This window comes from Bombina bombina, chromosome 6 (genome assembly GCF_027579735.1).
Source record: "Bombina bombina isolate aBomBom1 chromosome 6, aBomBom1.pri, whole genome shotgun sequence".
NCBI classification, from domain to species: domain Eukaryota; kingdom Metazoa; phylum Chordata; class Amphibia; order Anura; family Bombinatoridae; genus Bombina; species Bombina bombina.
Window position 1 is genome coordinate 723,098,880 of NC_069504.1, and position 12,391 is coordinate 723,111,270.

The 12,391-nt window shown below is 36.5% G+C and overlaps 1 protein-coding gene and 1 long non-coding RNA gene across 4 annotated transcripts in view; one reads left to right on the plus strand and one right to left on the minus strand.

Annotated features, from left to right (window-relative positions):
• Positions 1-12,391, minus strand: part of LOC128663544 (cytokine receptor common subunit beta) — a 214,123-nt gene that overhangs the window by 81,930 nt on the left and 119,802 nt on the right. For all 3 annotated transcript variants that reach the window (XM_053717921.1, XM_053717922.1, XM_053717920.1), the window contains one exon: positions 8,252-8,444. In XM_053717921.1, coding sequence (XP_053573896.1) covers positions 8,252-8,444 — 193 coding nt within the window. The remainder of the gene's footprint in view (positions 1-8,251; positions 8,445-12,391) is intronic.
• Positions 1-12,391, plus strand: part of LOC128663545 (uncharacterized) — a 147,223-nt gene that overhangs the window by 15,008 nt on the left and 119,824 nt on the right. The gene's annotated exons all lie outside the window — the stretch shown is intronic.

A 12,391-nucleotide genomic window follows, 5' to 3' on the forward strand; every position in this document is an offset into this window, starting at 1 on the left:
TATGTTTTCTTTTACAGGCAAAAGAGCTGAACTTCTTGGGGCATGCCCCGCAAAGGGCCCTGTTCAGGGCTGGTAAGGTAAAAGAGCTTGTAACTTTTTAAATTTAGAATAGGGTAGGGAATTTTTTATTTTGGGGGTCTTTGTTATTTTATTAGGGGGCTTAGAGTTGGTGTAATTAGTTTAAAATTGTTGTAATATTTTTCTTATGTTTGTAAATATTTTTTTATTTTCTGTAACTTAGTTCTTTTTTATTTTTTGTACTTTAGATAGTTTATTTAATTGTATTTATTTGTAGCAATTGTGTTTAATTAATTTATTGATAGTGTAGTGTTAGGTTAATTGTAGGTAATTGTAGGTAGTTTATTTAATTATTTTATTGATAGGGTAGTGTTAGGTTTAATTATATCTTAGGTTAGGATTTATTTTACAGGTAAATTTGTAATTATTTTAACTAGGTAACTATTAAATAGCTATTGTACCTGGTTAAAATAATTACAAAGTTGCCTGTAAAATAAATATTAATCCTAAAATAGCTATAATATAAATGTAATTTATATTGTAGCTATATTAGGATTTATTTTACAGGTAAGTATTTAGCTTTAAATAGGAATCATTTATTTAATAAGAGTTAATTTATTTCGTTAGATAAAAATTATATTTAACTTAGGGGGGTGTTAGTGTTAGGGTTAGACTTAGCTTTAGGGGTTAATACATTTATTAGAATAGCGGTGAGCTCCGGTCGGCAGATTAGGGGTTAATAATTGAAGGTAGGTGTCGGCGATGTTAGGGAGGGCAGATTAGGGGTTAATACTATTTATGATAGGGTTAGTGAGGCGGATTAGGGGTTAATAACTTTATTATAGTAGCGCTCAGGTCCGCTCGGCAGATTAGGGGTTAATAAGTGTAGGTAGGTGTCGGCGACGTTGTGGGGGGCAGATTAGGGGTTAATAAATATAACATAGGGGTCGGCGATGTTAGGGCAGCAGATTAGGGGTACATAGGGATAACGTAGGTGGCGGCGGTTTACGGAGCGGCAGATTAGGGGTTAAAAGTGTAATGCAGGGGTCAGCGATAGCGGGGGCGGCAGATTAGGGGTTAATAAGTGTAAGGCTAGGGGTGTTTAGACTCGGGGTACATGTTAGAGTGTTAGGTGCAGACGTAGGAAGTGTTTCCCCATAGGAAACAATGGGGCTGCGTTAGGAGCTGAACGCTGCTTTTTTGCAGGTGTTAGGTTTTTTTTCAGCTCAAACAGCCCCATTGTTTCCTATGGGAGAATCGTGCACGAGCACGTTTTTGAGGCCGGCCGCGTCCGTAAGCAACTCTGGTATCGAGAGTTGCATTTGCGGTAAAAATGCTCTACGCTCCTTTTTTGGAGCCTAACGCAGCATTTGTTTGAACTCTCGATACCAGAGTTAAATTTATGGTGCGGCCAGAAAAAAACCCGCGGAGCGTTAACAGCCCTTTTACCGCCAAACTCCAAATCTAGCCGTTAGTATGCTGAGAAATCTGTAAATTCACAAGTGCCTGCTAGCAAATATCTGAAGTAAACTAAGCCCTTACAATCTGAGGGCTGATTAACTGTTAACTTTTAATCTTAGCAGGCACCATATAAACAACCATTAAAGAAAAATATCTGATTTAGACAAGGGTAAGCAAATTAAAAACGGCAGACAGGAGAGAAAATGCTGCTCCTGCTGGACCCCTGTAAATGTACTTTGTAATGTATTTTTGAAGTGTTTGGTGAAACTTTTATGTTGCAGAAAACTGTTAACTACAGCTCTTCGAGCGCGGAAAGGATTGTTGCGTAAAAGGCAAATGAGGGCGCAATCGAAATTTTTCAAGACTTGTAATACCTGCGCAATGGAAATTGATTGCAAAAAGATCGCGAGCGGAAAACTCATAAAGACTACTTGTAATCTTGCTGTTTATGGGGTAGGTAATTTACAAAAACAAAGTTGAAATTGTAAACAAGATATCAAAATTTGAAGGGCTTCTTATATTCCTCTTGTAAAAGGACTCTTGCCACATGGGCTGAACATAGGTGTTCCTGGGTATATTTTTTTTTTTTTCTTATAATATGTATTGGAATTATCTAAGCATATCACCCTTGTAAGTCTTGCAGCTTTATCTTGTCAAAAGCAGGGTGTCAAGTTTGTTTCAAAATATGCATTTTGTTTATTAAAGTGAAGGGAAAAGACAAATTGGAAATACTAGAATTTAATAAAATGAAAACATCATCATTTTTTTTATTTGCCAGAAATAACTGGTGAGCTGCGAGTGTACATATATAAAAGTTTACTAAAATATAGATTTCGATCATTCCATGAGATCTGCCCATGTGAGGGTCGAAATTATATTTCTCACCATGTTGACAAATTTTCGGATCAATCATTTGGGTTTGGGTAATTTGTGTTGAGGGGCAATAGAACATTGGGGGATTATGTTATTCACAGCAAAGAAGTTTGTTTTTAGGTATAACTGTAGTGCTTGGGATTAAGCCAGTAATTAGAGGTATTTGTAGTAGGGTGAGGTCAAAGTTACAGATAAATGTGTGTAGGGGATTTGAAACAGCAATGGTAAGATACACTATTAGTTAGTAAGATGCATTTGTTTCAAGATTTTCCATAGATGCTCTATGTAGCAAGTTGCCTAGGATTAAGTATTTATGTGCCTCTTTGTTTAGCTGGGTTTGCCATAAGATGTGCATGTAGGAATTATTTATTTATTTATTTACAGTAGTTGCATTTTTAGATTTTATAAAAAATAAAATAAAGAACTGACTTCGGACCAGATTACAAGTGGAGCTGTATTTAACACTCCCGCTCTCACGCTAACTCCGCTAGAAGTAAGCTTTTTGCGCACGTCGGGTAGCAATTGTATTACAGGTTGAAAATAAAAGAGTTTTTGCTTGGCCGCTAAACAGATGCACTTAAAAAGCCAAATTTATAATATCAAGCGCACGTTAACGTATTCCACAATAGAAGTCAATGGAGCAACAAAATGGATAAAAACCGTAATACCCTACTCGCGTGCAAACCCGATTGCATTTATATATCAATATTGTTAAAATAGTATTTTAGGCTCTGTCTCTTTAAATGAACCTCTTGGTCCAATTTAGTGTTCCTTTTTGTTTTATAAACTTAATGTATAAATGTATTTAAACAGTTAAAGTACTATTGGCTGCCAGTTCCTAAATAATGTCTTGCTACCACTGGCATGTCGAGTATGTACAGAAAAGGATGCTAGTAATAATAGCGCTCCCAGTACAAAAAGGAGACACAGGAGGAGATACAAATAAATAAAATATATATAGTAAATTGACAAATGGTGAGTTGTTGAGTAAAATGTAAAACAAATATGTAATTCACAAATAACGCACCTGAGCATACCTCGGAGAAATGAGTCCAGAAAAGAGGGGATCTGAGTCCCTATTAGTGTGGTGTGCTTGCTGTATATAAATATGGGTATATTAATATATGATTAAATATATCAATGAAAATAATTATAAAAGGAATGATTGTAGGACTGCAAAACAATGAAACAGTTTTAGGACACTAAAAACTGATTAGCAGTGAATATAGTCCCCAGTTAAAAACAATCTCAATTATTTATTTATAAAAATTTTTACCAGGAAGGATACATTGAGATTTCTCTAATTTTCAAGTATGTCCTAGGTCCACAAAACATTGCATTGATACAATAGGGTACAATAAAATACAAAACAAAATATTAATACATAACATATGTAAAATTTAACATAGAACAGGTAGGAAATATATAATCAACCATGAAAGGTGCATTCTGTTTTGATATGCAGAGAGGGATCTCTTAAATCATTTTAAGCTTGGGGAAGGTTTGAAAGTGTGCAGGAGGTCGTTACATAATTGTGGTGCTCTGTAGGAAAAGGAGGCTTGAGCTGCTTTCTTTTTGTATGGAGGCAGACTAAATAATGTGCTGGTACTGGATCGGAGGTTATGGGAGGTGGGAACACCTGGGGAGAGCATTCTGCTCAGGTAGGGTGGGAGCTTTCCAGAAAAGCTCTTAAACACAAGGCAGGAAAGATGGAGGGTGTGCATCTGGATTCCAGCGACAGCCAGTTTAATTATTTTAGCATGTCACAATGGTGGATCCTGTAGTTACATTATAGCACAAAGCGGCAGAACGAGTTATATAGTGTATTAAGTTTATTAAGGTGAGTTTGCGGTGCAGGTGCATATACTACATCCCCATAATCCATGATTGGCATCAGCATTTGCTGTACAATCTTTTCCTTTACTGTAGGGCTGAGGCAGGATTTGTTTCTGTACAGGGCACCTAATTTTATTATAGGCATATTAAAAACAACAGTAGAAACAATTTATCTAGGTCAGATTCAAATCTAATAACCTCCAACCCGTATTAAGTATGAGGTTAAAGATGAAAACCAAAAGGACAATATACAGTATTTTATATATATATATATATATATATATATATATATATATATATATATATATATATATATATATATATATATATATATATATATATATATAGTTGGTTAATGAAAAGTGCAATGTTAAATGTGATAAAAAGGAATATAAAAAGTGAAAAAAATTCAAAGTAAAAAAGGTTAAAAAAGATTGTAAAAACAGTCCTGAGTGTTTCCAAATAATAGGAGAGTAAGGAGTAGTGTCCTGGTCCGTTGGCGTTTTTCGTTCGTGGAGAGTCTGAAAACCAGAAGTGATGTCACTTTCTTGTTATACATTACGTGTTTCTTGGAACTTCATCAGAGGTGTATCTGGTTCCAACCATGGATCTCTTTTGTTTAGGAAGATCTGCAATGGAATGATTATGCTTGGATTGATTTAGTCTATTTTTCTAAATCATTATTTTTTGCCCTTCTAGAATTTCTAATTTCTGTTTTTTAACTATTCTATCCTTCAATCATGTTGCTTATCTTAGTATGATTGTCATAGATTTAGAAATCCCTGATTTGAGTCAATGTTAAAAAAAACTGTAAAAAACGCTCTAAAAAAAAACTAAAAAAAAATATTAAAAAGTGTAAATCGAAAAAAAAAATAAAAAGAAGTTTTTTGTTTAATGGTTTGTTGATGTGATCTTTTTTTGGGGTGTATTAGAGATTTTCTGTCTAGTGCTTCTACCTTCTTATATGCTTCCTTTTTTCTTTACATTTTTCTTTTAAAACGGTTGCAGCTTCCTTAGAATCTTCCTTCCTTGAACAATTACTTTCTATCCTTTGGAAATGACCAGATGGTATATTTTTTATCAACAGCAGATGATGGCCGTTTTTAGCATGTAAGTAACCATTAGTGTCTGTTTCTTTGGTAAAGAGCTAGTATGTTTCATAATTTTCAATGAATATGGTGATATCTAAAATATAAATTCCACAATTTTGTGAATTTAAAATTGAAGTTGTTTTCGTTAATCATATCAACAAAATCATTATTTTTCTCTCCTCGCCAGACTATTAAAATGTCATCTATGAATCTTTACTATTTGACAAAGTGGGATTCTAAAAGGATTTTCTTGCCAGATTATTTGGTCCTCAAATGTATAAATTTGCAAAGTTTGGGGCAAATTTAGTGCTCATAACTGTTCCAAATAATTGTAATAAAACCTTTTTTTAAAAGGTAAAATAAATTTGGTACAAAATGTATTTTTATTCTATTGTTCTACTTAATATTCTTAGATATATATGTTTTTATTTGCTATTCCGCAAACAAATATACAGTATATGTATTGTCTTTTTGCACATGAATATATATATATATATATATATATATATACTAATGTAAATATTTGCATAGGAAACTAGCACATCTAGGCAAGTATCCCCGCTTGCTGTTCCCCAGAAATTCTTAATATACAATGTGACCAATGAACAAGAGAATTGTGGGTAAGATATGCAAATTAGATATGCAAATTCTCAGTTTTTTGCTTCAAAATACTGTTTTGACACAGCGAGCCTTTTAACAGGATTATTACAGCAAACCAGAAATCACTCACTAGACAAGCCTGTTTCTCATCAGTAGGAGATAGATTTTGAGACATGGAGGAATTTAATTTCAGTTTTTTATCCCCCCCCCCCATAATTTTAATGAATTTTGGTTTAACCATAAAAATAGCTTTACCAATGCAGCAACCAGAAATCTATCTCCTACTGATGAGTTCCAAAAAGAACGAAACAGGCTTGTCTAGTGAGTGATTTCTGGTTTGCTGTAATAATCCTGTTTAAAGGATTGCTGTGTCAAAACAGTATTTTGAAGCAAAAAAAATGAGAATTTGCATATCTATTTTGCATATCTTACCCACAATTCTCTTGTGCATTGGTAACATTGTATATTAAGAATTTCTGGGGAACAGCAAGCGAGGATACTTGCCTAGATGTGCTAGTATCCTATGCAAATATTTACATTGATTTAATTTTGAGACATGGAGGATTTTAATTTCAGTTTTTTACCTCCCCCCATAATTTTAATGAATTTTGGTTTATATATATATACAGTATATATATATATATATATATATATATATATATATATATATATATATATATATATATATATATATATATATATATTTATATATATATATATATATATATATATATATTTTTTTTTTTTTTTAATTTATAGTTTAGGATATATTTTTTGATAATTTTTGATCTTTATTAAACAATTCATTGTTACATTTTTTAAGTGTTTTACAGGTTTTTGTAACATTCACTCAAATCAGGGATTTATAGATATATGGCAATCATACTAAGATAAGCGACATGACTAAGGGATAGAATAGTTAAAAACCAGAAATTAAAAATTCTAGATAGGCTAAAAACAATGATTTTGAAAAATAGATTAAATCAATCCAAGCATAATCATTCCATTCCCAGTCTTCCTAAATAAAAGAGAGTTATGGTTGGAACAAGATAAACCTCTGATGAAGTGGATCAGTATTACATGAAACACGTAAGGTATCACGATAAAGTAACATCACTCCTGGTTTTCAAACTCTCCACTTTGAGTTCCACGAACAAGCGCCAGCGGAACAGGATGCCCCTACTTGCTCTCCTATTATCTGGAAACACTCATCTTTATTCTATCTTTTTTAAACTTTTAACTTTTAATTTTTTTTCCCACTTTTTATATTCCTTTTTATCACATTTAACATTAATTTTGTATTTATATATATATATATATATATATATATATATATATATATATATATATATATATATATATATATATATAATCCTTTTGATCTTCAGCTTTAACCTCATACTTAATACTTAATACGGGTTAGAGGTTATTAGATTTTAATTTGACCTACTGTTGTTGTTTTTATTACGCCTATATTAAATTAAGATTGTTTTTAACTAGGGACTATATTCACTGCTAATTAGTTCAATGCCCTAAAACTGTTTCAGTGTTTTGCAGCCTACAATCATTATTTTACTCTCATTTTTATTGATATATTTAATCTTATATTAATATACCCATATTTATATACAGCACAAGCACCACACTAATAGGAACTCAGATTCCCTCTTTTCTGGACAAATACCTCATATCTTTGAGGTATGCTCAGGTGAGCTGTTTTTGAATTACATATTTGTTTTACATTTTACTCAGCAACTCACCATTTGTCAATGTATTATGTATATTGTATTTATTTATTTTCTCCTCCTCTGTCTCCTCTTCTGTACTGCCAGTGCTACTCTTACTAGCATCTTCATTTATATATATATATATATATACACACACACAAATACATATTTAGATATGTTTGTGTATGTATCTCTATTTTAAAGCCCTTTGCCTACCTTTTTTTCTTCTAACACCTGACACCTTATTTCTTTGAGCCCTTATACCTTTTATTGGTACAATATTATTTTTTTATATTTTTTATTATATAGTGTTATTATGGGTGTAACTGTTCTTTTCAATGTATTTTTGATGTTTTTTATGACACTTTTTTGTTTCGCAAAACAATTAACCAGAGCTCTGAGGTCAAGCTTTCCTGATGAGCATTAACAGGTGCGAGAAACTCTTGCATGTAACTGTTAGTGCGCCACTCGTAATCTAGCCCTTTGTATTTTATATCATCTCAAATAATTCAGAGTAAAACTGGAAAAAGTTGAAAGAAACTAAAGATGCAAATAGTGTATGTAAATGCCATAAATACACCACCATGCACTGCTAAATTGACATTATGCTAACATTTTCATAGCCACTTTAACAACACACAGTACCTGTTTTAGTTTCCCAAGTAGAGAAATTGCTCCACTCACTCCATGGTCCATTGTAACAATGTTCTGGATTAGGTTCATCTATACGCATCCGAACCCTCATATAGTACATTGTTGCAGTTTTGATGTCTGTGTTCAATATCAGCAATAGCTCAGGAAACTTGTTTTGCAGACATTTTTCACCATCTGAAGACTCCTAATGGAAAAAAACTTTTTTTTATATCATCCAGGTGTAAAAACTTTCTTTAATACAATAACATTATGTTTGTTGGAAATGTTTTTCAGTGGCAAATCTCCTTTAAGAGGCAATCCAAGCTTTTTACATAAGTAAACACATCTAACCACTGTCCTTTTGTTATCAACACTGGCATTGTTTTGCACAACTTTTTAAAAAGTTTATCTACTTTTCTGGGTTAATTTAGGGTACAAATATAAATGAACTGATACAGTGACAAAACAATCACTGCGTAGAATGAAGCAGGGTCAGGCTTTATAAGTCTATAGTCTGCATTTACTATTTTCAGAGTATAATTACAGGAAACATGGCAAAATAATAAAAGAATATTACAAGTTTTAATTTACATAATAAATCAATTAATTATATAATCTCAGTGTTTAATGTCCCTTTAAGGAAAGTAAAAGAGAAAATCCATTGGAAGCATTATAGTCCCCATTCCGCTACTTCAACCAAAATTTAAATTATAGAAATATTATTACCCCTAACTTTATAGGTGCATTGAGACAGGGCAATTAGAATTATTTTATGGGGTTTTAGTTAGGGTTCGTTACAGTGTGGGGGGGGGCACTGGATGAGCGGTGGTTGCAGTTATACTGTGGCAAGCACTGGATGAGCGGTGGTTGCAGTTATACTGTGGCAAGCACTGGATGAAAGGTGGTTGCAGTTATACTGTGACGAGCACTGGATGAGAGGTGGTTGCAGTTATACTGTGGCAAGCACTGGATGAGCAGTGGTTGCAGTTATACTGTGGCAAGCACTGGATGAGCGGTGGTTGCAGTTATACTGTGGCAAGCACTGGATGAGCAGTGGTTGCAGTTATACTGTGGCAAGCACTGGATGAGAGGTGGTTGCAGTTATACTGTGGCAAGCACTGGATGAGAGGTGGTTGCAGTTATACTCAGGCAAGCACTGCATGAGAGGTGGTTGCAGTTATACTGTGGCAAGCACTGGATGAGAGGTGGTTGCAGTTATACTGTGGCAAGCACTGGATGAGAGGTGGTTGCAGTTATACTGTGGCAAGCACTGGATGAGCGGTGGTTGCAGTTATACTGTGGCAAGCACTGGATGAGAGGTGGTTGCAGTTATACTGTGGCAAGCACTGGATGAGAGGTGGTTGCAGTTATACTCAGGCAAGCACTGTATGAGAGGTGGTTGCAGTTATACTGTGGCAAGCACTGGATGAGAGGTGGTTGCAGTTAATCAATTAATTATATAATCTCAGTGTTTAAAAAAAACAAACCATTGGAAGCATTATAGTCCCCATTCCGCTACTTCAACCAAAATTTACATTATATAAATATTATTACCCCTAACTTTATAGGTGCATTGAGACAGGGCAATTAGAATTATTTTATGGGGTTTTAGTTAGGGTTCGTTACAGTGGGGGGCAATGGATGAGCGGTGGTTGCAGTTATACTGTGGCAAGCACTGGATGAGCGGTGGTTGCAGTTATACTGTGGCAAGCACTGGATGAGAGATGGTTGCAGTTATACTGTGATGAGCACTGGATGAGAGGTGGTTGCAGTTATACTGTGGCAAGCACTGGATGAGCAGTGGTTGCAGTTATACTGTGGAAAGCACTGGATGAGCGGTGGTTGCAGTTATACTGTGGCAAGCACTGGATGAGCAGTGGTTGCAGTTATACTGTGGCAAGCACTGGATGAGAGGTGGTTGCAGTTATACTGTGGCAAGCACTGGATGAGAGGTGGTTGCAGTTATACTGTGGCAAGCACTGGATGAGCGGTGGTTGCAGTTATACTGTGGCAAGCACTGGATGAGAGGTGGTTGCAGTTATACTGTGGCAAGCATTGGATGAGAGGTGGTTGCAGTTATACTCAGGCAAGCACTGCATGAGAGGTGGTTGCAGTTATACTGTGGCAAGCACTGGATGAGAGGTGGTTGCAGTTAATCAATTAATTATATAATCTCAGTGTTTAAAAAAAAACCCATTGGAAGCATTATAGTCCCCATTCCGCTACTTCAACCAAAATTTACATTATATAAATATTATTACCCCTAACTTTATAGGTGCATTGAGAAAGGGCAATTAGAATTATTTTATGGGGTTTTAGTTAGGGTTCGTTACAGTGGGGGGCAATGGATGAGCGGTGGTTGCAGTTATACTGTGGCAAGCACTGGATGAGCGGTGGTTGCAGTTATACTGTGGCAAGCACTGGATGAGAGATGGTTGCAGTTATACTGTGATGAGCACTGGATGAGAGGTGGTTGCAGTTATACTGTGGCAAGCACTGGATGAGCAGTGGTTGCAGTTATACTGTGGAAAGCACTGGATGAGCGGTGGTTGCAGTTATACTGTGGCAAGCACTGGATGAGCAGTGGTTGCAGTTATACTGTGGCAAGCACTGGATGAGAGGTGGTTGCAGTTATACTGTGGCAAGCACTGGATGAGAGGTGGTTGCAGTTATACTCAGGCAAGCACTGCATGAGAGGTGGTTGCAGTTATACTGTGGCAAGCACTGGGTGAGAGGTGGTTGCAGTTATACTGTGGCAAGCACTGGATGAGAGGTGGTTTCAGTTATACTGTGGCAAGCACTGGATGAGCAGTGGTTGCAGTTATACTGTGGCAAGCACTGGATGAGAGGTGGTTGCAGTTGTACTGTGGCAAGCACTGGATGAGAGGTGGTTGCAGTTATACTGTGGCAAGCACTGGATGAGAGGTGGTTGCTGTTATACTGTGGCAAGCACTGGATGAACATTGGTTGCAGTTATACTGTGGCAAGCACTGGATGAGCGGTGGTTGCAGTTATACTGTGGCAAGCACTGGGTGAGTGGTGGTTGCAGTTATTCTCAGGCAAGCACTGGATGAGCGGTGGTTGCAGTTATACTGTGGCAAGCACTAGATGAGCGATGGTTGCAGTTATACTGTGGCAAGCACTGGATGAGTGGTGGTTGCAGTTATACTGTGGCAAGCACTGGATGAGTGGTGGTTGCTGTTATACTGTGGCAAGCATTGGATGAGCAGTGGTTGCAGTTATACTGTGGCAAGCACTGGATGAGAGGTGGTTGCAGTTATACTGTGGCAAGCACTGGATGAGAGGTGGTTGCAGTTATACTGTGGCAAGCACTGGATGAGAGGTGGTTGCAGTTATACTGTGGCAAGCACTGGATGAGAGGTGGTTGCAGTTATACTGTGGCAAGCACTGAATGAGAGGTGGTTGCAGTTATACTGTGGCAAGCACTGGATGAGCGGTGGTTGCAGTTATACTGTGGCAAGCACTGGATGAGAGGTGGTTGCAGTTATACTGTGGCAAGCACTGGATGAGCGGTGGTTGCAGTTATACTGTGGCAAGCACTGGATGAGAAGTGGTTGCAGTTATACTGTGGCAAGCACTGGATGAGCGGTGGTTGCAGTTATACTGTGGCAAGCACTGGATGAGAGGTGGTTGCAGTTATACTGTGGCAAGCACTGGATGAGCGGTGGTTGCAGTTATACTGTGGCAAGCACTGGATGAGAGGTGGTTGCAGTTATACTGTGGCAAGCACTGGATGAGAGGTGGTTGCAGTTATACTGTGGCAAGCACTGGATGAGAGGTGGTTGCAGTTATACTGTGGCAAGCACTGGATGAGCGGTGGTTGCAGTTATACTGTGGCAAGCACTGGATGAGAGGTGGTTGCAGTTATACTGTGGCAAGCACTGGATGAGCGGTGGTTGCAGTTATACTGTGGCAAGCACTGGATGAGAAGTGGTTGCAGTTATACTGTGGCAAGCACTGGATGAGAGGTGGTTGCAGTTATACTGTTGCAAGCACTGTATGAGAGGTGGTTGCAGTTATACTGTGGCAAGCACTGGATGAGAGGTGGTTGCAGTTAATCAATTAATTATATAATCTCAGTGTTTAAAAAAAACAAACCATTGGAAGCATTATAGTCCCCATTCCGCTACT